At 41.7% G+C, this 24508-nt stretch overlaps 1 protein-coding gene across 2 annotated transcripts in view; it reads right to left on the bottom strand.

Annotated features, from left to right (window-relative positions):
- The window catches only part of znrf3 (zinc and ring finger 3), an 82847-nt gene that overhangs the window by 25327 nt on the left and 33012 nt on the right, over positions 1 to 24508 (bottom strand). For both annotated transcript variants that reach the window (XM_007547454.2, XM_007547453.2), the window contains exon 2: positions 8949 to 9071. In XM_007547454.2, the coding sequence (XP_007547516.1) occupies positions 8949 to 9071 (123 nt within the window). The remainder of the gene's footprint in view (positions 1 to 8948; positions 9072 to 24508) is intronic.

Below are 24508 nucleotides of genomic sequence, written 5' to 3' on the forward strand. Positions count from 1 at the left end.
CTGCTAGCCCTCCACCAGAGGATTTGTGTGTGCATCAGATTAGCTGTGTGGGACCAGGAAGCCTTAGTTTCCAGCTGCACTGCCAGGCCATGTGCCCGGGTTTCAGACAACTTCCCTTCTGATTCACACAGCCAGGAGAGCAGAGATCCTCATCCACACAAGTGTGGGCTTAGTGGGAGCTGCAGAGAGAAAAGACGGGGCTTTGTTTGGTGTGGGCGGATGTCTGTCTTTTCTGAGATTTACTCCTTCCAAAGCTCATCTTTTGATCCAGCGCAGGACCATCTCTGAGGCGTTTTTATGCTAAAACCGGTGTGTGACTTTTTGAATAATTATAATTACGAAACATGACTGTTAGAGGGAAAAAACAACTTGTCAGAGATGCCAACCAAACTTTCCTCTTTTCCATCATTTCCGACTGTCGTCTCCCATCACTTTCCACTTTCTCTCCCCCAATCGCTCTCTCATCTCAGGTCCCCTGGGCTCCTTTCTTCTCTCTTTAAATAGAGGCCTGAGCTGTGAAGTCTAATAATGGTCATTTGGCCTCCCATTGAAAGGCGGGTAATTCGGCCCAGGAACGGCTCACTTTGAGCCACATGACACAAGGAGCTTCCCAGTGACCATGGAAACAAGCGCAGTGGGATCCCGGGTGCCTCCAACTGCCGTGAAACGTGGTGAAGCAGTGATTTAAGAGGAGGGGAGAGGGGTGGGGGTTATTTGGGATTGAAATAGGAAGGAAGGTGAGGGCTCCAACACAGGCTGGTCAGAGTGGAAACCTCTCCCGACACCCCGCCAGGAAGAGCGGCCAAGATAATATCAGCAAGTTGAGGCGTACACAAACATGAAAGGAGAGCTGGGAGGCAAACCCCTGAGTGCTCCATGCTTCACAAGTTTTTTTTCTTTACTTCCCTAACCTTTTTTTCCCTCTGTGTTCTCTCTGCTGCTCCTCCTCTCTTTTGCAGTTTCTCTTTCTATCCCTCCCTCCATGCTGCTGTGTTTGTGCAGTGGCTTTAAAGTGCAGAGCAGGGGGAGAAATGGCTAAGCTGTTAGCGCGCACTTTACCCCGCAAGCCCAGAATGCAGCTGCGGATTTGAGCTGGATTTGGTCGTAAAGTTCATTTAATAACGTCTTGATTGGATTCAAAGTGTTGACGCACAACCATTAGTCTTAAAAGCATCAGAGGAAACAAAAAGTATCCTTAAGAAAGCTGCATCACCCTCCACAACTACTGGCGTCTCTGTAAAGATTTGTAAATAGCCTTGAAATTGCATTCATCTTTTCTTGCTGTTGCATATTTTCCCCACTTAAAAGATTTACTGTGCATATTAGATGTCCTGTACTCTAATGGGACGTGAACTTGGGTCTTGTGATTTGGTTGAATGAGAAAACGTTTGAGCATTTTCGGCAACCAGGTGGAGTCTGGAGTGATTTTTGTTTTAAAATGAGAAAAAAGAGACACACCAATCAGACTTTCACTTTTTATATTCTTTGTGGTTCAACTGACCGATTCTGATTTCTTTCCTGTCTGAACTATGACGTCCTGCAGATTCCCTGACAGAGTTAGTAGTTTCAGATTCAACAGATTAACTCTATTAATGCACCAAAGCAAGTCTCATCTAATCGCCAAAACTCTTAAAGGTCCAAAGCACATCCTGTCAGTTTTGCTCATCAGCCCAAAATGTCAGCTACTATTTTTTTTATGTATTTAATATGCGTTTTCAGTATTTATCAAGTAAAAATTGTTCAGTTTTTGTTTGGCCAGTTGATTTGTGCATTTCTTGTCTTCTATGTTTGGGTGAAACTCAAACTCAGCCCATAATTTACCCAGATACCATCTGTCATTTCAATTTTTATTGAACAAACGTGACAATACCGATTACCGATACCGTTTTATCAATTTTAAACCACACAACTTATTAGAACTCAACCTGATAATATGAGTGTACAGAAGATTCTATTTTAAACTTTATGAAATATTTTCAAGACTGAGAGTGAAAGAAAAAGACTTCTGAAAGGGAACTTTTGTAGTGTTGAAGCCCAGCAGAGCTTAATTGACAAAGACGAGAGGTTTGTGACGTTACCAATAATTAGCCTGGTTCATGGAACAGCTGCCTGAGTTAACCACAGTGTTTTACACAACAAAAGGTATTGATTTTCAGTTTTCAGCTCCCAGCTGAAAGGAAGTAAGCCCCATCAATTTTGCACAAGCACAGGGAAAAATTGTCTCGTCAATACGCTGCGCCATTAAAAGATTTCCTTCACAAAGTCGGAGCATAATCAAACTTCTTCTGTATCGAACAAAAGAGGCTCTTGTTAATCGATAACTACTGTGGCTTCACAGTACTTTACACACAGGGCCTGGAGTTTGCAGAAAGAAGAGCTGTATGGATTTTTTTCTTTTCTTTTAGGCTCCATTCTTCACCAAGTTCTTCTCCAGTGAGAGAAGAAAAAGGCACAGAAAAAAGGATCGTGATGAGACAGAGACGGTGAGTCATATTCAGCTGTCTGCAGCAAAACAAGCTGACAGGCCAGCCTTCTGCTCGTCTTTTCCACACCACTCAACACTTGATGATGAGCATATACATCGTTTTCATTCAAAGTAGCTAATTATCTCACTGACTGGACTGATTCCCATTTTTCTTTTTTAACTGTAACTGGGACTGAAAGCAAGGTCAAGCACAGGCCTTTTTAGTGGAACGTTGTTACAACAAGCCATATGACACCCTACTGGCACTGCCGTGGCCTCGGGGCGACCTCCAACACACACCTGAGTGTGTAGAACAGCCAACCTGGCCAAAGGCTGGAAAACCAGTCGCCAGTAACATCACACTTATCTGTCTGTTGCCATTTTTCCTCGTCTTTTTTTCCTTTGAAACTCCTCTACCCCTTCCCTAGCTGCTCTTGTGTGCCTTCTGCACCCTGGTCTTCCCCCTCTCTCCCGCTGCTTTGCAAACATTCATGCGCACTCTGGCAGCTAAAGCCGACATGCCAGACACAGTTAAGAGTCCAAAAGCCACTTAGCACTAAGATGCAGCAGCTGTTTGCTCTGGCCCGCTGTCCCGCAGTGCCAGCTTCGTAGGAAAAGACACGCTCGTTCGCTCACTCACTCGCATTGTTCCATGGCAACTGTGGTTTTAGGATCATATTTGTGTCTGTGTCAAAGATGGCACTTCCCACACAGGATGCACTTTTTATGGTAGTGTGCCTCTGGCAAAAGAACTTTAAAGCAGTGAGGTTTATTTCTGGGAGGATGTCAATAAAGAGTTCTGAACTTTTCTCGTTGCCCCAGCTATTCTTAAATGCTTATAAGCGGCCGGACTGAGGCCAGCTGTGACTGTTGTGTTTGGCTGGAGTTTAGTGGAAATGATCACAACTTTGAGACAAACTGGTTAAGGGCAGGACAAGGCCACACAACAATCACATACCAGGGAGTTTTACATGCAATGCCAGCCGCAAGCTGCATAACTCTGTGGGAGGATGGGTCATATTTTTCTTTTTAATTTCCAATACACAATCTCTTTCTTCTCGTCGTCTCTATGTTAAGAGAGCATCCGGCAGGATGAAAGAGAGTTTGGCCTGCTGGACTTACACCGCGGTCCTTGAAAGAGGAGCTATGGGACTGGCACAGCGTCAAAGACCCCCCCGACCAGTCCGAAAGCCAGTGGCATGACTTTATGTTCCAGAGGAGCTGCCAAGGACTGCAGAGTATGTGTGTGAGGCGAGCGCGCAGAGCCGGGACGAAGGTCAGTTCTGAGAAAGTCAAGCAGCAGGAAGGAAATGACTACTAAGAACACGTTACCGAATGCAATAAATAGTCCAACTGGAGAACGGATACATGCATGCAGAGGTGTGAGCATGATTTACAACATCTACAAACGGCCCAGAGGAGGCAAGGACTTGATAAGCTGCAGCTGAAGCAAGTTAACATGCAACACCAGGGCTCTTTGTTATGCAGTGGAGCTCTGGTAAGAGCTCCACTGCATACTTCAAAAATAATCATATGCCTTGAACTTTTCCCCTGTTTTTCTTTTTTTCTCCATTCTCCATGCAACCACAAATTTTAATATATTTTCTGTGATGGACCAAAGTGCATTACAGAGGTGGACAGAAAAGTGGTTTCACTACCTTTCAATTAAGGCAGGGCAATAAATCAATAATAATATATATCATAATAGGCATGTGATCAATATTAGTAGAAATTTCATCTGATTGTTCAATAATTCCATGAACTCTGATCCAGAACCGCACAGCCAGTTCTCTGTTTACAGAGAACTGGCTTTAGCTAGCTAACGCTAGCTAAGCTAGGTGGGTGGCATCATCCAACTCTCTCGTTCTTTGGTTACCTAGCAACCTGCCCATCTTGTGCAACTTTAGTAACTTGCACAGCAGCAGTTTCGTGTTTTGCTACTTTGCCTTAAAACTGCTTCAATATAAAAAAATGGCAGAGTGTAGTGAAGAGAGAAATTGAGTACAATAGTTTAAGGGAAAACTGTACAAAATGGGAAATATCATATTACCAGTTCAGCAGTATTCACACATTCAAAGCTAAAAAAAATATATAATTATTGATACTGATTGAGATAAAAATGCTCATCTTGATAAGTTTTTCAATCCTACTTTTACCTAAAATAACTCCCAAAACAACTAAACAATGGGGAATGCATTACGCCCACTTTAATTCAAAATCTCTAAATAAAACCCAGTGCAACCACAGTTGTCTTCAGGAAGGAGATTCCTAATCAGAGAAACTACAAAGACTCATAAGTCTGGAGGAGCTGCAGAGATCCTCAACTCAAGTAGGATAAACTGTGAACAAGACAGTTATTTGTCACATAATTCAGAAATCTGGTCTCCATAGAGGAGTGGCAAGAAGAAGAGTGCTGGTGAAAGAAAGCCATGAGAAGTCAAGTCTGCAGTTTGCCAAAAGCAATGTAGGGACACAGCACACATTCAGAAAAAGTCAGGAGTCCAAAAAGTATACTTTTAGGTTCTATATGACAAAATGCTGCATAAACTAAACTTAGATTCTTCTGCAACTTCTTCCACATTCAAACACAGATTGGTAAGTAGCTTGGAGCCCAGTGCCTTGCAGACAGACACTGTGACATAAGCTGGGGGCTGGAGGACAGCAGGCCTTCATTGCATCTTACAGCATCTGATACAGAGCAAAACTGATCAGACATCAGACCTGAAGCTGGGGCAGTTAAAACTACAGTGATATCAAAGCTTATCCACAAGCTAGAATGGCCTAGCCAAAGTTCAAACCCAAATGAGTCTTTGGGAACATCAAATTTCAAGTTTTACCAGACACACTGAGGACATCAAACTGACTGATGATCCAATAAAAGAGAACAAAATTCTGTCTCTAGATATGAAAGCAGGTAGACATTTACTCCAAAAGACTTGCTTTCAAGTTGTTTGCGTTTAGCCTTCCTGAGCCAGTAGCTTGTAGCACACATGCTACATTTTTAAAATGTTCAGAGAAATGTTGTGTGCCACACAAACCGTTTCTTCAGATTTACAGTTATGCAGTGTAATTCTAAAATCCTAAATAAAACACATACACTTTTTGGGGGTCTAAGAGAAATTTTTTTTTTTTGATCAAGCCATATGGAAAAACACCTGAAAAAGACTTTCCTGTAGTTGGAACCGATTTCTTGTAGCTCTTTTCCTGCTCTGAGGGGAGGAGCTGCTGCTGTGGCACACTGAGGTCAGAGGTTTAACAGTCCTGGAGCTCTCACAGGAACCACACAGGAAGAACGGGAAAAAACTGTGTACATATATATGACACAGCAGCACTTTAGTTTGGTTTGCAACCAGACTTCAGAGGGTGGTGTGACCGACCTCGTTTCCATGTCTTCCTCAACTGTAAATATTTTAGATGTTGGAGCGTCTCGGTCTCAGTGAAAGCAGCAGAAAACTCCTGATTCACTAAATAATCAAATAAAGGAAAGAAAAACAGTACTTCATATGAAGAATGCTTCATCACACCAAAACCTACAGAAGTGTACAAAGTGTACATATATCAGCTAAATAGTCTTACTTCCACAGATGTTAAATTATCCCTCTTACTTTCCATTTTCATAATTAACTGTATTTTTGCACATTTCATTGCAACTCTGTGTAATGCATGTTGAGCAGAAATAAATGTATACCAACATCATGGACAGCAAAGTGGCAGCAAAGTGGGTTCAGTCAGGGGCCAGTTGGGCAGGGCGGGGGTTGCAGATCACAGGACCGGACTGTACAGGGTGAGTGTGATGGAGGGCACTGGCTCCAGAATAGGCCTGGGCATTGTGGCCTGGCTGGCCAGGCAGAGTAAGCAGACTGGCGGGGGGTAAACACTGCCCTGTCTGGCCTGGCAATCGTGCCGGTGCCAATTGCAGAGCACCCAGCTGTGTTTGGGCCCGGGGGCGAGGGATTGTCAAGATGCAACAATGGACTTTCCCTTCTCTAATTATAGTTCTGGCTGGATAAACAAAGAGGAAACCGAGTGGTCTAGAAGTTGGGGAGGCTGGATGGAGGCCAAAAGGTCACAGGGCAAGATTCCTGCCATCCTGACCGAAGTGTCTCTTAGTAAAACTTCAAAAGAGAAGGTCTAAAATGGCCAGCTCATTAGCAGCCTGCTTTGATTGAGTCCACCGAGTAGAAGGTGAGGGTCTTTCATCTTCGGGGTGACCTTGTGATTCTGTTTGACACACCAAGTACTCCACTATAAACTAATCGGAGCTCTAACCTGCACATAGTTTTTTTTTAAGTCGTTTCTGGTGATAATGGCTTTTCTTTTCTATTTTTTGTGATGATCTGAGCTTCATCACTAAACCAGTTCTCTAAATGAATTGAAGATTTTGTGAATGTGGGACAGGATAGTGGATGAACATGGAGGAATGTTCCCTCCTACTCTTAATCTAATTGTGTCGCACACTGGAAGGAATAACTCGTTTGTGAGATATGTGAAGTTTCATATCTTTTTCTTTAGGATAGAAATGCACCACAAACCCATGTGCAAAATGCAAAAGCAAAGCAGGCCAACCTTGGGCTTCCCATCTCGTAAGATGGGATAAAAGAAAAAACACAGCTAACCCATTTGGACTATTTATAAGTTATGTTCATGGGATAATAAAACCATCTGTCAGTTTTGATTGTGTCTTTCTGTGTTCGTTGTCTGAATGGTTAATAAAGGACTGTTTTCATGTCTGGTTCCATCTCAACTTTACACAAACAGATGTGAACATGCAGTGAATAAATGGACTTTCAATCAGCTTTTTGCACCAAACAGTTAAGACCATTGAAGCACATTTTCACTGAGGCTCACATATATATTTGAAATATTAAATTAAGATTTATGACTGCATACAAAATGTATTTGCTAATTCTTTGTCAAGAAACGCAAAACTTATTGCCAGGTAATGCAAAAAAACCTTTCAGATTTTTATTTGTAAAGAAAAAAAAATCTGCTCCATCAAATGAGTGTTATTTGTGGATTTAATGTGACAAAATGTGAAAAATATTTAGGGGTATACCACTGCAAGGCCACTATAAACACTATTTCACTTTGAAGAGACTTCTGGAGAAACGGAAAACTTCAGGTGTATTTGTTAGCTTATCCCTTTTTGTTTTTCCAAATTAAAACCTCTAATTAACTTATCCTTGATCTTTTATAGTTAATCCTCATCTTTATTTTGTTTCTTGCTTTCCGTTGCTAGGAGAATACAAACGAAATCTCTTACCACACCCATACCCCAGATTCCCTCCTCCCCTTCCTCCGTACTGTCCTCGGACCCCTCTGGAGTCTCGGAGCAATATTTTATCATGCTCTAATTAAATGTTTTGCTTAATGGAATGTACCAACATTTCCCCTGAGAATGACTGCGAGGTGGGAATGACTGCAGCCTCATTTATCCTGTGCTTTCCCACTGACAGAAAGGGAGCAGCCATTCATGATTTAAGGAGCCCTTATGCCGTCTAGACATGCTAATGCACTTTCCTGCTACCGAGATTATGCTGAGACCCAGAAACGGAGCAGAATTCCCTCTCAGCTGTAACAGAGAAATTCTCGCTGGAAAACTGCCTTTGTTAAGGTGATGGTGATATTCAAGGAGCCATCAGAACAAACAAAACAAAAAAGCTGAGTTAGCTTCAACTTCAGCGCTAGGAATTGTGATTCCAGCAGCATTTCTGCTAAATAGTCAGAAGTTTAGAGCCTATTTGCCATTACATACTCGTAAACAGGTCATCTCATATTTAAATTTTGTAAAATACCCGAATCTGTAAGTATTTGAATGTTAATATACATTGTTTTCATTGATTCTGTGACAAATTACTCTCATGTAAAAGAATAATAAACTCCCATCGACCTCCTGCTGGTATTTATTATTTATTCCTTATAAAAATGTATGACTAGATAGTAGGAAATTACTTGAAATTGTTGAATATCAATTAGATACAAAATATCTTCTTCATCAAAGTGGTCTGTTTGTATTCATCTGTTCCTGGTCAGTAATTTGTAAAACCGTCTTTTGCTACAAATACAACCGGTGTCCTTTGGAGTTCGTCTCTTTTACCTTTGCAGATCTAAAGTTTGAAATTCTGCTTTGTTAAATAACTGAAGGTCAGATAATATACTTTGATCTAAAGCATCCTTTAAGGGAGGCCTTTCCTCAGATTTGCCTTCAGCATTGCCCTGTATCCAGCTGAAGCATGCCCACAGCATGATTCTGCCACAACTGTGTTTCACTGTGGAGGTATGGCATTCATGGTGAGGGCCATCTGCAGTCATAAAAAGTTTATGTTTGATGTTATCTGATCAGTTTGTTTAGCATCCAACAATTCTTGAGATATTGTTTTCTATGTTAAGAAGACACAGACCACAGCTGTTGCTTTGTTCTGTGTGGCGACTTGGTTAGTGGATTTTATTCTGCGATTCAGATCAGAAAGAGTCTGTTCTTTACCTTTCCCAGGACCGTGAGGCAGCTGGGGTCCAGCTCTGGTTGCTCCAGCTTCACAACACCAACCCAGCCGTACTCATAAAGGTCCTCCTCGTCATTGTTGTTGCATAGTCCCAAAGGATGCATCTGAAAAAGACAAACGAAATGAGTAAGAAGTGCAACTTCCTTTGAATCCTATGTAGCCAGCTGCATTCTCTCGTTTTGTAACCTTTTGTTTAAAAAATCTAATAACTGCCTTTCAAGTCTGGGGGTCTTTTCCATCACACTTCAATAAAACTGTTGTTCTGAAGTAAAGCACTAGCTTATAGCTGCACAGTTCTCCCTTGGATACTTGAATATGTTGAGAGAATATGCTAATTTATAATCATAATTGACTGTTTTCCTAATGAAACAGAAGACCTTGATAGCATTTCACATCTCTGCAACCAATTACCGGTTTTAAAAGGTACACCAGGGTTTTCTACTGTAGCCAATAAGCTAAACAGGTTTTATTCACCTTCAATTATTTGCAGAGGATGCAGATTTTTGCTGAAATTCTCTGTTTTTCTGCTAGAAAGATTAATGTTGCCGTCATTTCCATTGAACCAGTGCATACGTGCAAAGACAGTAAAGATTACTCTGCATATCATTATGCTGTAAATAGTACGGAGATGTCTTATAGCACACCGAATGCAGAGCATCAAACTTTCCTCAGATGTTGTCTCATTACGTTTTCGGCTGCTGAATTGGCCCACTTCTCAGCCAGAAAGCTCTTTAGAGCCAGCACCAACACAGAGCCTAAGCAGCGGATTAAAGGTAAGAGGGTGGCAGACATCACAAACACCGACTGCTGCAGAGCGGCCTAGAACAGGAATGTAGGTGGCCTCTAGAATTTCAAACAAACAAAGGCATTCACTACGAGGCTCTTTATCACTTGTTCAACAATAAAAAGATGCTGATATAGGTTAAAACATAATAATAACATAAAACTTTTTCACATTTTAGAAACAGAAAACAGCTGGTCTCCCTTCCAGGAAATAAGTCAAAACTGAACGCACTGTCTGAATTACCTGCAGTAATAAGTAGGTCAATAATGTAGACAGACAGCGACTGAATGGTAATTTTCATATTGTTAGGAATTTAAAATTGTTACATAGTGGCTTAAATAAAAGCTTTAAGAGCACCTTAACAAAAAAAAGGTAATTACTTACAGTTTTAATTTGAGAGCTACATGCAATCAGCATGTCAGAGAGGAATAATATACAAGTAGGCAGAAGATAAATTGTTAAAGCTAATGGTATAATGAAACTTATTTTATTTCCCTTAAATTTCTTAAATTTTCAAATTTCTGAAATTCTTGCAAAGCCCATCATCTGACAGAAAAAAGAAAATAATTTACAAAATCACTGAGTTAAAAAAAGTAAACAAAGAACAAGAAGATGAGCAAGAAATTCAAGAAGAACAGAGGTCAACTGTGGCTGACAGCCGCTCACGAGGATGAAATGATGATGAGTTTAAACATGCCTGGATTAAAACTGTAACCAAGCGGAGTCCCTAAATCCTTGAATGCTTTACCCGACCTGGCAACAGTGCAAAGACAGGCTCAAGCATTAGCATTAGAACTGGGCCAAGCTGACCCGCAGGCTACTTATCCTATTAACCCAGAGACCACGGCTCTCCAATCAGGGAGCTCCCAACTACTCTGGCCCCTGGGCCACTGCCGATGACCCAAGATACCCTTCTCTTGCATGTGACCCCTGACCTTTAAGCCCCACTTTACTGCGCTTGGAGCAGGTTAGCTGTGCAGTAGCCCAAATGGAAAGAAAGAGGCTAAAAACAAGGCTAAGGGGGTCACACGCCTGACCTGAAGTGTTTTTGGGGAGGGTTAAATGCAAATGAGATGGTCAACTGGTGAGTCATGAAGAAGCAGCTTCTCATTAAGGATGAAACCCAATACAGAGATCTGACAGAAGACTGAAAATACAAGACAAAACGAAGGAAATACAAGTCTGATGTGTTTTCTTTTGGATTTCTAAAATGGACCTAGCAAGAATAATAAATAACAAAAAGTCCTCTTTGAATCCTCTTCCTCCTCCTCAGCCCTCCCACACAGACTAGATGGACTATGATGAAACATTAAAGAATGAGCTCAGATGTTCAGTTGCAAACCTTTGAGACAAACGGATCCGTCTTTCAACAGCACAAAGGAAAACATGAAAGATTTTTAAAAATTCAGGCTAAGCTCGCAAAAAAAACAGAAAAACCTTTCCACAACTCCACAGGATGCAGCCTTACATAGATTTACCGATCATTTCTTAAAGCTGCTTTAATGTTATGGGAAGAAACACAATTTTGACACATATTTCCAGAGTTCTTACATGGACGCTGAAAGTCAACGACTTGATGAAATCTGCTGAATGTCCTGAACTAGAAAATCTTTTCATCAACTTAAATAATAGTGACCTTCATGTCACTGTTTGATAATAAGGATCAAGTTAGAACATATATAATCTGTTTTATTGGGTTGAATTGATTGTTTTTGGTAAAGTGCTGTGAATTGTAAATGCAAAACCTGATGGATGATAGTTGAACTAATTGTCCATCTGTTTGTCATCCTCCATTCGCCAGACAGATGCATTTTCTCCATATATTACTATTTTTTCTTTTTACACTTTTCCCAGCATAGAAACTGAGCTATTCTGCTGCAAAACTAAAAACACAACATGCAGGTTTGTTGGAATATTTTCTAAAGATGCTCTGGAAGGAGTGTCAAACCTGAAGAAGTAAATTCATTCAGATTTTTTTTTAAATTTTTTACACAAAGCATTTCTCTTCGCCTCTGCTTACCAGTGTCTCTGTTTAAGCGGGGACCAGGAAGCAGAGCGCTGTTTGGCTGTGTGATTGTGACCTCGCTCTCCTGCTTGGCTAACAGTTTGGTTGGCAGCGGGGAGCCCCGCCTGCACCCCTGGGCCCTGAACACTAGGCCATTGTGCAAGGGGCTCTTGCACTCCAAATGGGACAGTGTTGTTGTTGTGGACCATGTTGTTATTTTAGAGGCTGGCCATTGCGCCATTATCTCTGACTGCGCGGGGATTTTTCCTTTTTCTCAGATGGTGACGTAGGCGTCGATGGATGTGGGGATGGGAAGGAGCTCGGTTTGGAGGAGAGAATGACGAGGAGTTGAAGTGGGTCATGCCTTCAAAAGATACACCAACGCATTTGTGAACCTGAATTCTGGACCGGCAAGTCAAACTCTACCATTCCGGTCAGAAAACGTTGCTTTTCCTCTCAGCACCCAGGGTTGATGGGTGAGGGCGTCTGGCGCCCCCTTAGTGCCACGAGGAGGCAGATCTGTTCCTGCCCCCGTCTGTCCGGCCTCTGGGGGAAACTGCCTTTCACATGAATATCCTGTTACACAGACCACACTCTCAATGAATCACTGGCAGGGATTTAACCTCCACCTGTCAGCTAAGTTCACCACTCCCCTCCAACCATCCACCTGTGGTAAAAGTACTTGTGATACTTCTGTGCAATAGTCTTAAACCACTGTTTTGCTTCCAAGGAGCCAGACTTTTGCAGTGTTTCAAGGTATTCTTCCCCAGGATTTCCTGGCCTACTTTGGCTTCTTTTTCCACAACTTTTGACCCTAATCCTGTAAATTGTTCAGTATTGATCTCTAGATAAACTGGACTTGAAGAAATAAAAGCAACTCTAACAACAGTACTCATTTGTATGATCCCGTTCTCCAATTTTCAATGGAAAGTCAAATGCAAGCCACACCAAATATGGATTGGAGATATGGACTTAAAGTTTTATCACAACATTTTGTGATAATAAAAGTGCGAATATGAACTATTGATTACTTCTTTTTCAGGTAACTGCATGTCTGTGACTGGTACAGCAATGTTACCATGCAGAGCACAAATACTGCTCTTAAGAAACATTCCCATTTGAAATAAAATTCTTTGGGACACCAGTCACAAACTAAACTGCACACAGTAACTACATTTAATCATATTTTCAAATTTATTGATACTCTTTGAATACAAGGTGGAGAAAATGGTAAGAATAATCTGATCAGTACAGTCACCTTTGGGGGATTGCATTGTTAATTGTGATTTATTGCGATAATGACAAATTAAAAATCATTTGATATTTACAATAAAGGTCCATCGCTACCATCTAAAGCTGTTCTTTGATTGCGACATTTCTATCAACATTTGATCAGCAGCCACTTCTACCTTTTCTCCCTCATCTCCCAAATCATTCGCCCCCCTCATATATTTCCAAACCAGCCAACCTTTGCTGCTCTCACCACAATGTGTGCAGAAACTCTAATAATCTCCATTTGTTGTGCAGTTTCTTCTTTGAACATCTTTATGAGTACATGAATATCCCTAGGACCAATAAAACTTTTCTTTCTGAAACAAAGCAGATACTTCAAAAAGATTACGGCCCCATTTTGCTTCCAGCAGACGCAGCCAGGAAAACCCGTGGAGAACATGAACGTACAAATTTGCTGAATTGCATGCCTATTTAAGGCCAAACACTGGGAAAAACATGAGCGATGGTTTTGCATTTTTCGGCAGCTCATCTTCGTTTCAGCAAAGCAAAACCTTAAAATGGAACATCAAAGGGAAGCCAGGGAAAGAAGTGAGTGGATCTAGAAGAGATGCTTGTAAAGCTTAGTGAGATAGCTTGTATAAATTTCCTAACATTTCAGCCAGATACACAAAGCAGAGGCTATTGTAACAATAAAAGCTGCGTTGTTTTCTACAGACAATTTATGCATGATCATCTTTGTAAAGTTTCTACAAATAATTAGCATTGGGGAACTCTTGCTCGTTTGCATCCTTTCTACGTTTTGGGAGAGTTGCTGGCACCCATTTCACATGCACACACCATCTAGAAGAAGAAAAACCTGGGCAAGCAGCCATGGCTCACACCCACCTTTTTCCCCGGTGCCATGCATGTGTTTACACATCTCTCTGTTTGAGCACAGGCATGTGTAAGAGGTTAGCGTGTTCAGCCTGAAATGCATCATGGCTGACCGAGGGGTAACCCGGTGGCATTTTTCCCTGACCGTCCTCTCGCCCTGAACTCAGTCACCCTCAGCCCCTTTTCCAGTCCTTCTCCAGTGCTGCTCCCCAGCCCTGCGCCACAACAGCCTCTGAGCCATCATTGGGGGAGTTTTGTAAACTTCCTGGAATAAAACCAGTGCTGTCAAACTGTCGCTGTGTGCTCATTATTAGAGCCTCAATCCCTCATCCTTACACTAAGAGTCATGTTAAAAGGAAATAAAGATAAAGTGGGAGTTGATTTGGCTGCTAAGGACAAAGAAAGAAAAATTCAACTTGTCCTGCTGTTTAAAGGAATGAAAAAAAACTGAATGTTCAGGTATGAATGCGGGCCTGGTTCGCTGGAAATTCAACAAGGGCACAACAAGGGAAATTCAACAGATTCTGAGATGCAACTGATTAGAAGACGCAACACTTCCCTAAAGTCTCTTAAAACATCATTGTATGCCACCAATATTTTTTTTAAAAACCACCTTCAACCATTTGGTACTTTCCTTTATTGTCTTGGAGGTTTTTCCCACCAATTTTTTGTCCATTCTTTGTGCATTGGCACAACTTACTGAGCAGTGAGTGGAGAAAAACATTAGGAAATCCAAGGTATAGCTAAAGCTGCAATATGTAAATAAAAAAAAATGGGTTTTGCACATTTGTTGAAGCCGTCACCAGGTTGTGACAGTGTAATATGAGAAAGATAATCTGTGAAAGGATCGAGCTCCTCCACCTTCTCCCTGAGCTGCTATTGATGTCTGAAGAAATGCAACGCTCCCGACCAAAACCAACTAATCAGAGCCAAGATGAGGGTCTAAGTTAGTAAATTCAACTTATAATTAGTCTTGAATATAAATGTAAGCACTTTATGCTTTGAAATTTTGAGACTCTGAAACAGGAAAGAAAGCCAGTCTTCAATTACCCCAACATGTCAATGGATTGGTCTGATGGAGCCTCAGGTTGACTGACAACATTTTACCAAAGGCAAATGATAACAAGGCTAAACCGGATGCATCGATACACCCTGACAAATTTATGTCTGTTTTGTCAGATTAGGTCTGATTAGGACTGAGTAAAATGTAACATTATGCATATACATATTATGATGCTGTAGGCAAGCAGAGTGAATCAGTGACCTAGGCTGCACAATATAAACCCAACAACAAGCTGCTGGGTCTCCAGGAAATAGCCAGGTCCCCTGCCATCCTTCGCCCTGAAGGGTTGGCATGGAGGGATGCGTCATCTCATAACAAATGTACTGGTGCTTAACCCCAGAATCTCTCCTGGAAATGTTCCTCCACACAGACACACTAGGTCAAGGTAGGACGGATACGAGTGACTTTCAGTTTAGATCTTCAAATTCAGGGAATGGGGTTTAAAAAAAGAAACTTGTTCCAAATTGTACAAACTTAAAGAAAAAAATAATAATAAAAAAAGTATATTTCTTGTTTTTGCCTTTGTCTAGGTCAAACTATGTGAACCCCAATAGCTCAGACATCAGGACGTTTGAGCCAAAATCCAGAAAATGACCCAAAAATCAGGCCATCTGTGAAGCTAAGCTGTGTTAGCCAAACGATGCTGTTGGGGCAAGTTGAGAGAAGGATTTAGAGGAAGCGAATTAGTATACACATCCTAATCTTAATAAACGATAAAAATTCCTGATTATGGGTTTGAATTTCTAAACCATTCCAACCTTACTTATCTTCCCAAATAGGTTCAGACAGCAAATGGAATGAGCAAAAACCCTTCCTGAATCTTTACAAGGAAGAACACACTTAACAGCGTTCCTTTGCATGGTGCATATACACACACGCCTTCCAATATCATTCATTCAGGCACTCTTTACCCCCTTCTTGATTGCTCTCTGGCTCCTTTTCCCAGCACTAGAAATAACTTCAAAGAGGGCTGGTAGCCTTGAGGAGAGAGGGATCGGGATCCGGTTGCGGCGCAGCAGCTGGGAGGGCCTTACAGGTGGGGCTGGCACTCCTCCTGCTGTAACACTATCAGGGATCCCTCTGCTTCTCCTCTCGCATAAAGACTTCCTCCCTTTTGTCTTCTCCACTGGGGCCAAAAGGAACAATCAGCCAAGGTAGTCATGCATCCAGCATTTATAATAAACCAACTAAAAGCTTGACTATTTGTTATGCAACAATGAAGGAGCTAAACCGATCAATGAAAAATAAAATAAAATAAAAGTCCCACAGAAATATCAAGTGTAAACCCTGAATAAGTGCTTCAAAGAAGTCACCCTATGGCTGTATGTCCTCCCCGCCCACTGCATGCCCCCTGCTTAACCTTCCCTGAAAATCACCTCTACTGCATCTTCATAGCAACGGGCAAAGCAAACAGGTGTCATGGTTTCAGTATGAACCGGGGATGCTGGCAGAGGACACCCAATATCATGTAAATGTCCCGATATGTAGCACAAGTCAGTGGGGCTGACAGCTTTAACACTGAGCAGGACGCCGAGCTTGTGACTCTATTAACTCTCTGCAAGTGCATCCTGAAACCGTCAATGGCCTGCATGCGTGTGTGTGTGTGTGTGTGTGTGTGTGCGCGTGCGCATACACACACACACTCAGAAGTCTTTCTGGTGTCAATTTCAGCTCTTCAGGCTTCAAAACCTAGAATGACATGAACAAAGGAAGGGCCGACAAAGTTCAGGGGTCAACGTTGGGCAGGATGCCACCATTTTAGAGAGGGGGGAGGGTGGAAACAACTGCACCGGCTTCTGAAGCGATCATCACGGCACCACTTTACAAAGAAAAAGAATCAAACTGGCAGGATGGAAGTGCTTCATTTCAGCTGATATTCAGGTAATCTAAAGTATTAAAACTGCCTACATTTTCCAACATGTCGTTTCTGTGGTTTAAATTCATTTTACTGAGAGTTTAAGTTATTTAGCCCAGGTATATGGAGAAAAGAGCAGCGCAACCTTCTCCCTCCCCCTACTTTGTTCGCTACATGCAGATTTCCCTGAGACAAACTCAGCTGAAAATTTCCTGATCTCTATTCTTATATTCTAAAATAAATAAAATAGATTGAGAAAAATAACGGTCACTGTGTGAAAACTAACACAGCCACACTTACGGCTTGCATTGTGTGGTGCTCAGCTCCATAAGCTACGATACACATATCCGTTAAGCAGCAGACTGCAAACTAGCTACATGAGCAGATTGCTCCACTAATAGTCTTAAGAGCAGATAAAAAAAAGGTTATATTCTATGGTATACTAATTTAATGCAAAGCTTAATTATAAAAACTTAAAATTAACATAAAAAAAATGTTGGATCCAATTGCTGTAAATTAATTTTGTCCTCTCTTTCCACCTTTTCTGTTTTTTTAAATGTACGTTTTTAACATGAATACCATAAGACTATGGTACTTCATTCAAGGATATTAAACCATAAAAATACTTCCAGCCCATGGTTAATTTCGTAAGAGCAGCTATAAATGTGAACACCTCCATAAATTCTTTGTCAGCATAAAGGCGGAAATGTGAATTAATTAGCATGACCAACAACGTCAGAAGAAGAGGGACATCTGCTGAAAACTGGGTGCAGATGTTTTTCTCTACATTTTTATCACAAGCTTTTAACTTGAAAGGTGCTTCTGGCACTACATGTTCCTTGCAAACCAAAAACATTCACTAAAACCTCTAAAAGGCCAGTAAGGTGCCTAAAAGCAAAATCTTGCAGTCAGTGATGACACAAAATTGTGCCTTTTCTTGTCAAATTTCGAAGCTACGTTCAGAGGCTTCCCCCGCTTTGGCTCAAGCTACTCATCTTTGACCCGCCACCATAAAACAAAAGTCAATGTCACTACTTAATGAGCTATGATTAATGCTGCTGAAGCCCAGCGGGTGAGGGCGGACGGAGGCCGGAGGGCGCACATACCTGCCACAGTCCGCCTGCTTTGTGTGTGGGTGCGTGCGTGCGTTCGAGGGCTGAGGGGGTTGAGGTTGCTAAAAGTGGACGGACGGGAGGATTGCAGTCATCAACACCTTGGCTCTGAGTGGCCTTTGAAGTCAGGCGGCATCTTTGATGGCCCCAGCCATGAAGGAATGCTGCTTGCCCTCCCTCCCCACCCCTTAAAGCCCCCAGCGCTGTGGAATGCAGTGCAAGCTGCTGCTGCTGCTCGATCTGCTGGAATGGGATTAGACCATGTTGCCCCTTCCTCCCGTCCTCCTCCTTCATCTCTATCCGACGCTGCCCTCTCGAGAGGACAACATGGCGGCAAGGTAGTCCCAGAACAAGTGTAAGGTAACAGCCTTATTCGGATGCGAGTTAGAAAACATCGTACCTCTAACGACCCGAGGTGGCGAAGCAAACAAGGTTTGACTTTAAAGTGCAATACAACCCATACCTGGAGAATTTACAAGAGATGCCGCTTGGGACCGGCTCTCGAGGCTTTTGAACACTTTTCCATGTCCTAGTGCAAAACCATTTGACATTGTGCATTTGCCAGCATTATTTTTTTTTCAGCTGCATCACAACACTCGACTTGTCTGTCTACACAGTAATGTCCAGCATGTCCCAGTCAAGAGCTTCACTGCAAAAAAAAACATGTTATTGTATTTTGGTATGACATTGACAAGTTTCAGGTCATTAGAAATAATACAAACTAACTTACAAGTAATTTTTGGCAAGAAATATGAGCTTGATTTAAGTCAATTCCTTAATACTGACAAAGTACTAGCAAAGAAGTACTTTTTCATCAAAGTACATTTTCAAGAAGTACTGGCAGTTTATTTCACTTATGACTAGTACCATTTCATCTACATTAAAGAAGACCTAAACAAGCATCTATATCTTGCTGAAAAGTTACTTTTAAGTCAGTTTTGTCTTATTTCAAGTGTGCAAAGATATTTGCAGTAGAAACTAGACGACAAATACTTGGTATGATTTTGTTTTTGTAGTATTGCCTGTCAAATATGCATCCAAAACAAAAGCTCAAGTCATGAAAAGTAACTTTTCACAAACAAAAAAACAAAATATTACCAAATGTTCGATTGTCCAAACTGAAAGACAGCAAATATCTTCCAATAAGTTTAAAAAATATATATTCTTTTTTGACTATATTTCCTTTTCAAATATGGTTATGTCTGATTCAAAAGAATATCTAGTCCTGCTGACGGATCCAACAGCTGAGGACACATCTGCTGCGCTCAGCTCATCAATGCTGCAAACGTGCATTAAAACCACACAGTGGAAAATTGCTTTTTGATGCGTTTGAACTTAACAAGTGAAAAATCTGGCTTTTTCTTCAATACGGAGATTTGTCCTTTAGATCAGTTCATCCCAGACATGTTGGATCGCTTCAGGCCAGCCCAGCATCCAAGTCTGGCACACAATCAAAAGCTGCACCTAAACCCGAGGCTTTGAGATATTATTAAAGGGGATGGAAACACTTCAGATGACCATTTGCCAAACATGCACAGAAGCCCCGGCGCATCAAAGAGAAGAGCCCGACATGAAATCAGAGTGACCGTGTACTCTCCCACAGCGTGTTGGGTGTGTGTGTGTGTGGGGGAGTGTGCGACAGTTACAGCAGGAGATGAGTGTTGTAATCCAGCCGCTCTCAGAGGGGAGACAGACGGGGCTTTCTTCAAAAGGTCAGGTTCATTTTGTCTTCTCACACACTTAACTTGGTGACTGACCTTCCTCACGACAACTGCACAAACAAGCCGTTTTGGCCAGGCATGCCGGTGTCTGTCAGGCCAACCTGAAGACCAGCTACAACCGCAATCGCTGCCTGTTTGCAGAGGATTGTTACTGCCTGCCAGTCGGAGCTCGGAGGAATGCGAGCTGGTCTTACAGTGCATGTACATGTTCACACACCTAAATGAAATGTGTACACTTACTGAGGGGTTCAGGCAGTAAAAGCTACTCCCCTTCCTCCCATATCGGCTCCTCTGTGGACACAGAGCCCTGGGAGAGGGAAGCAAGGTGGAGCGGCAGTTGGCATTAGGGCTGGTTTCAGGTTTCTCCTGCCTCTGACTTGTTTTCTTTAGGAAACACTTACTGGAGCACCGACTACATCTGAGGAAGCGCTCACCTACATCACTTCCGGGTCAACCGGCCGAGGTCACGCTGCAATAAGATCAGGGAGCTGAAGAGTGGGGAACCGGAGAGCGTTTAAAATGCATGTGGAATGTTTTAGGTGTCTCCAGCCATTACCTTTGTGATTTCATTTAAAATGTTGTGACGTTTAAGGAAAACAAAAATCAATCAGTGGTTTAAAAGGGGAGTTTAAGGGTTGATATTCCTTGTGAAAACCAATAATGTCCCAGAGTCAGTCCTTAACCTTCATCTTTCTGCATTCCTCTCCTTCCCTAATCAATGTTTGGGACAACCTGAAGGAGTGGGGGGTCTCTGGAGAAGAGCAAGATCCAGGAGCTCAAGACTTCCTAAGCAGCTAATGATATTCCACAGGAAAGAAGAACACAAACAAAACAAGGATCAAAATGTAGAGTTAAACATGGAATATGGAGCATCATCGATCAGTTTTGTTCTGGCATCCCAAAAGGGAAGAACAGGAAGATATTTGGACACACTCCAAACTGATAATTGCTTTAAAAAAAGAAAAAAGAAAAAAAAAAGACTATGTTTCTTTTGCCCTCTGGAAACAAACTTTCCAATAAGCCTCGTTCATTCAGACATAGCTAAGCAAAACCTCAGTCGTGCTGCCATAATATCTTTAGAAAAAGGCACATTTCTCTTTGCAACCATTCAAATCAAGCCATACTGGGCTTTTTCAAATTCTCCTGATAAATGTCAACATGCTAACTGAGGCTGAATGTACTAATATGTCCACTGATGGAAGAATCAGCAGATGTCCTTGAATATTTCCATATGTAGATAATGGTCATCTTTGTGTAACAACAGAATCAGGATTCTCTGGAAATTACCCAATATCCTTCCAGATTGTTGGGCAGCAACAATTGCCAAGACTCGGTGTTGTAATACAACAACATCTCCATTTCAAATAAAAACAATATACAAAGGTTGACGTTTCTTATAGTTTTTGTATCCAAATTTTTAGAGAGATGGAACATAATTTTTCTGGTCTTTTTCCAAAGTTCAGGAATTGGATGGGTCACAAAATACCACAACTTGAAAAACCCTTGGCTGAGCAAGATCCCTGTTATTTACTGTACCAGTTTATTCAACAGAGCAGCAAATGAAACGTTCAAATTTCCTGGGTCATCATTTCAATGCCTAGAACATTTGTGCTCCATGTATTTTTTGTGCAGTACCTGCAAACTCATTTTATATATCCTTTCTCCAATGCCAGAGTATCTAAAACATCATGATAAAATCTCAACTTTCTAGACACCACACCGTCTAAGCTTTGCTTTAAAGCCAAAACTGTGTAATTTTATGATATTTCTCACCTGAAGACTCCATTTGAGGCGCATTTTCAAAGCCTTCACAGGAGTGAGAGACAGGAATTGTGCTCAAGGCATCAAGATGGATCAGTGGGCAGGTTTTCCACACCTCTGAACTTGAAAGCAGCGGTCATCTCTGCATGTGTTTTCTGAGCCTCTCCCTGTGCTTATTCTGACCAGTGATCAGGTTAGACAAGTCCTTCTATTCAAAGCTACACAGCAATAGCGATATTCCCAAAGAGAGGGAGGAGGTGGAGGAGAAGAAGGGAGAAAAATCCTATCTGAGAGATTAACTCGCAGCACCCAACCGAGCCACTGCCGGGTTCACTGGCTCGCTCAGTCCCATCTTACCCACCAGTCTCTTGTTCTAAACCAAAGCATGTCTTTGATAGTCAACTAGAAGGAATCTGGAGGCGTTACAGGTTTCTTTTGTACGTTTTGCTGTGTACGCCAAGCCTGGGATTTCTTTTCTTCACCACCCCCTCCTCTTTTTTTTTTCTTTCCCCTCATCCTTCGTCTCCTGCTCCCCTTCCCCCATTTCAAACATCAAAATCAGTGAATCATAAATCTTCTTTGTTTTTTTTTTTTGGTTACCATCATAAACTTTTGTGTTGTTTGAATTGTAAGTTTCTGACTTGTGTGCTTCAAAGCGGTACGATCTGGGTGTTGACCAACGGTGGAGACCACTTAAAGAGTTTAAAGGCTTGGATGAGGGGTGGGATTTTGGACAGAAGACAAGTGGGGGTAGTTGGGGCTGTGTGGGTGAGGTTTGACTCCCCTTGGAGATTTTCTTAAACCCATTACATCAGCTTTTTTCTGCTTCACGGGCTCCAAGTCCGGGGCTTTTGTGAGGGTAGAAAATGACCTAAATTGACATTCAGAGAGGTTGTGGCTGGTTAATTGTGGCCAAGCATTTTTGGAATAAATAAAGCAAGCTTCCAGAAACCCTCACCTTTAAGTCTTTTATGAATTCTTTTTAGGCATGGCCTCCAATAAATGTAATGCTGTCATGTCCGAAATAACTCACCTCTCAATAAAACCTTTCAGATCCCAAAAGAAAAGAGAATGTCATCATAACAATAATGAGATGTAATAAAGAAATGAGAAAATGAAGACATAAACACCAATTTGGCTTAAAATTAAACTGTTAAAGTGTTTGCAAGATTTGTGGGGCAAACATTTAGAACGATGATATAATCAACTAAAAACTGTTATTAAACTTATACGGCCACAGTCCATTTCCATTACAATGTAAACTTTTACAAAAACATTCACATTGGAAGCACATAAATGTGGGATTTCTTGTTATTGAATTACTGGAATTTCATACAGTATCTGATCAAAAATATTGGTATGTTTGCCTTTACTTATTAAACACTTTCAGATTTCAGTATAACGAAGTCTGAATCGTCATACCGAGACTTCAGGATAGGACTGACTCACCCTTTGCGGCCATTACAACTCCACATATCTCATGTCTACAAGATTATGAGTAGACAGTGGATCCCNGGGGAACTCTTGCTCGTTTGCATCCTTTCTACGTTTTGGGAGAGTTGCTGGCACCCATTTCACATGCACACACCATCTAGAAGAAGAAAAACCTGGGCAAGCAGCCATGGCTCACACCCACCTTTTTCCCCGGTGCCATGCATGTGTTTACACATCTCTCTGTTTGAGCACAGGCATGTGTAAGAGGTTAGCGTGTTCAGCCTGAAATGCATCATGGCTGACCGAGGGGTAACCCGGTGGCATTTTTCCCTGACCGTCCTCTCGCCCTGAACTCAGTCACCCTCAGCCCCTTTTCCAGTCCTTCTCCAGTGCTGCTCCCCAGCCCTGCGCCACAACAGCCTCTGAGCCATCATTGGGGGAGTTTTGTAAACTTCCTGGAATAAAACCAGTGCTGTCAAACTGTCGCTGTGTGCTCATTATTAGAGCCTCAATCCCTCATCCTTACACTAAGAGTCATGTTAAAAGGAAATAAAGATAAAGTGGGAGTTGATTTGGCTGCTAAGGACAAAGAAAGAAAAATTCAACTTGTCCTGCTGTTTAAAGGAATGAAAAAAAACTGAATGTTCAGGTATGAATGCGGGCCTGGTTCGCTGGAAATTCAACAAGGGCACAACAAGGGAAATTCAACAGATTCTGAGATGCAACTGATTAGAAGACGCAACACTTCCCTAAAGTCTCTTAAAACATCATTGTATGCCACCAATATTTTTTTTAAAAACCACCTTCAACCATTTGGTACTTTCCTTTATTGTCTTGGAGGTTTTTCCCACCAATTTTTTGTCCATTCTTTGTGCATTGGCACAACTTACTGAGCAGTGAGTGGAGAAAAACATTAGGAAATCCAAGGTATAGCTAAAGCTGCAATATGTAAATAAAAAAAAATGGGTTTTGCACATTTGTTGAAGCCGTCACCAGGTTGTGACAGTGTAATATGAGAAAGATAATCTGTGAAAGGATCGAGCTCCTCCACCTTCTCCCTGAGCTGCTATTGATGTCTGAAGAAATGCAACGCTCCCGACCAAAACCAACTAATCAGAGCCAAGATGAGGGTCTAAGTTAGTAAATTCAACTTATAATTAGTCTTGAATATAAATGTAAGCACTTTATGCTTTGAAATTTTGAGACTCTGAAACAGGAAAGAAAGCCAGTCTTCAATTACCCCAACATGTCAATGGATTGGTCTGATGGAGCCTCAGGTTGACTGACAACATTTTACCAAAGGCAAATGATAACAAGGCTAAACCGGATGCATCGATACACCCTGACAAATTTATGTCTGTTTTGTCAGATTAGGTCTGATTAGGACTGAGTAAAATGTAACATTATGCATATACATATTATGATGCTGTAGGCAAGCAGAGTGAATCAGTGACCTAGGCTGCACAATATAAACCCAACAACAAGCTGCTGGGTCTCCAGGAAATAGCCAGGTCCCCTGCCATCCTTCGCCCTGAAGGGTTGGCATGGAGGGATGCGTCATCTCATAACAAATGTACTGGTGCTTAACCCCAGAATCTCTCCTGGAAATGTTCCTCCACACAGACACACTAGGTCAAGGTAGGACGGATACGAGTGACTTTCAGTTTAGATCTTCAAATTCAGGGAATGGGGTTTAAAAA

This window comes from Poecilia formosa, unplaced genomic scaffold (assembly GCF_000485575.1).
Source record: "Poecilia formosa unplaced genomic scaffold, Poecilia_formosa-5.1.2 Scaffold20, whole genome shotgun sequence".
Classification (NCBI taxonomy): Eukaryota; Metazoa; Chordata; class Actinopteri; order Cyprinodontiformes; family Poeciliidae; genus Poecilia; species Poecilia formosa.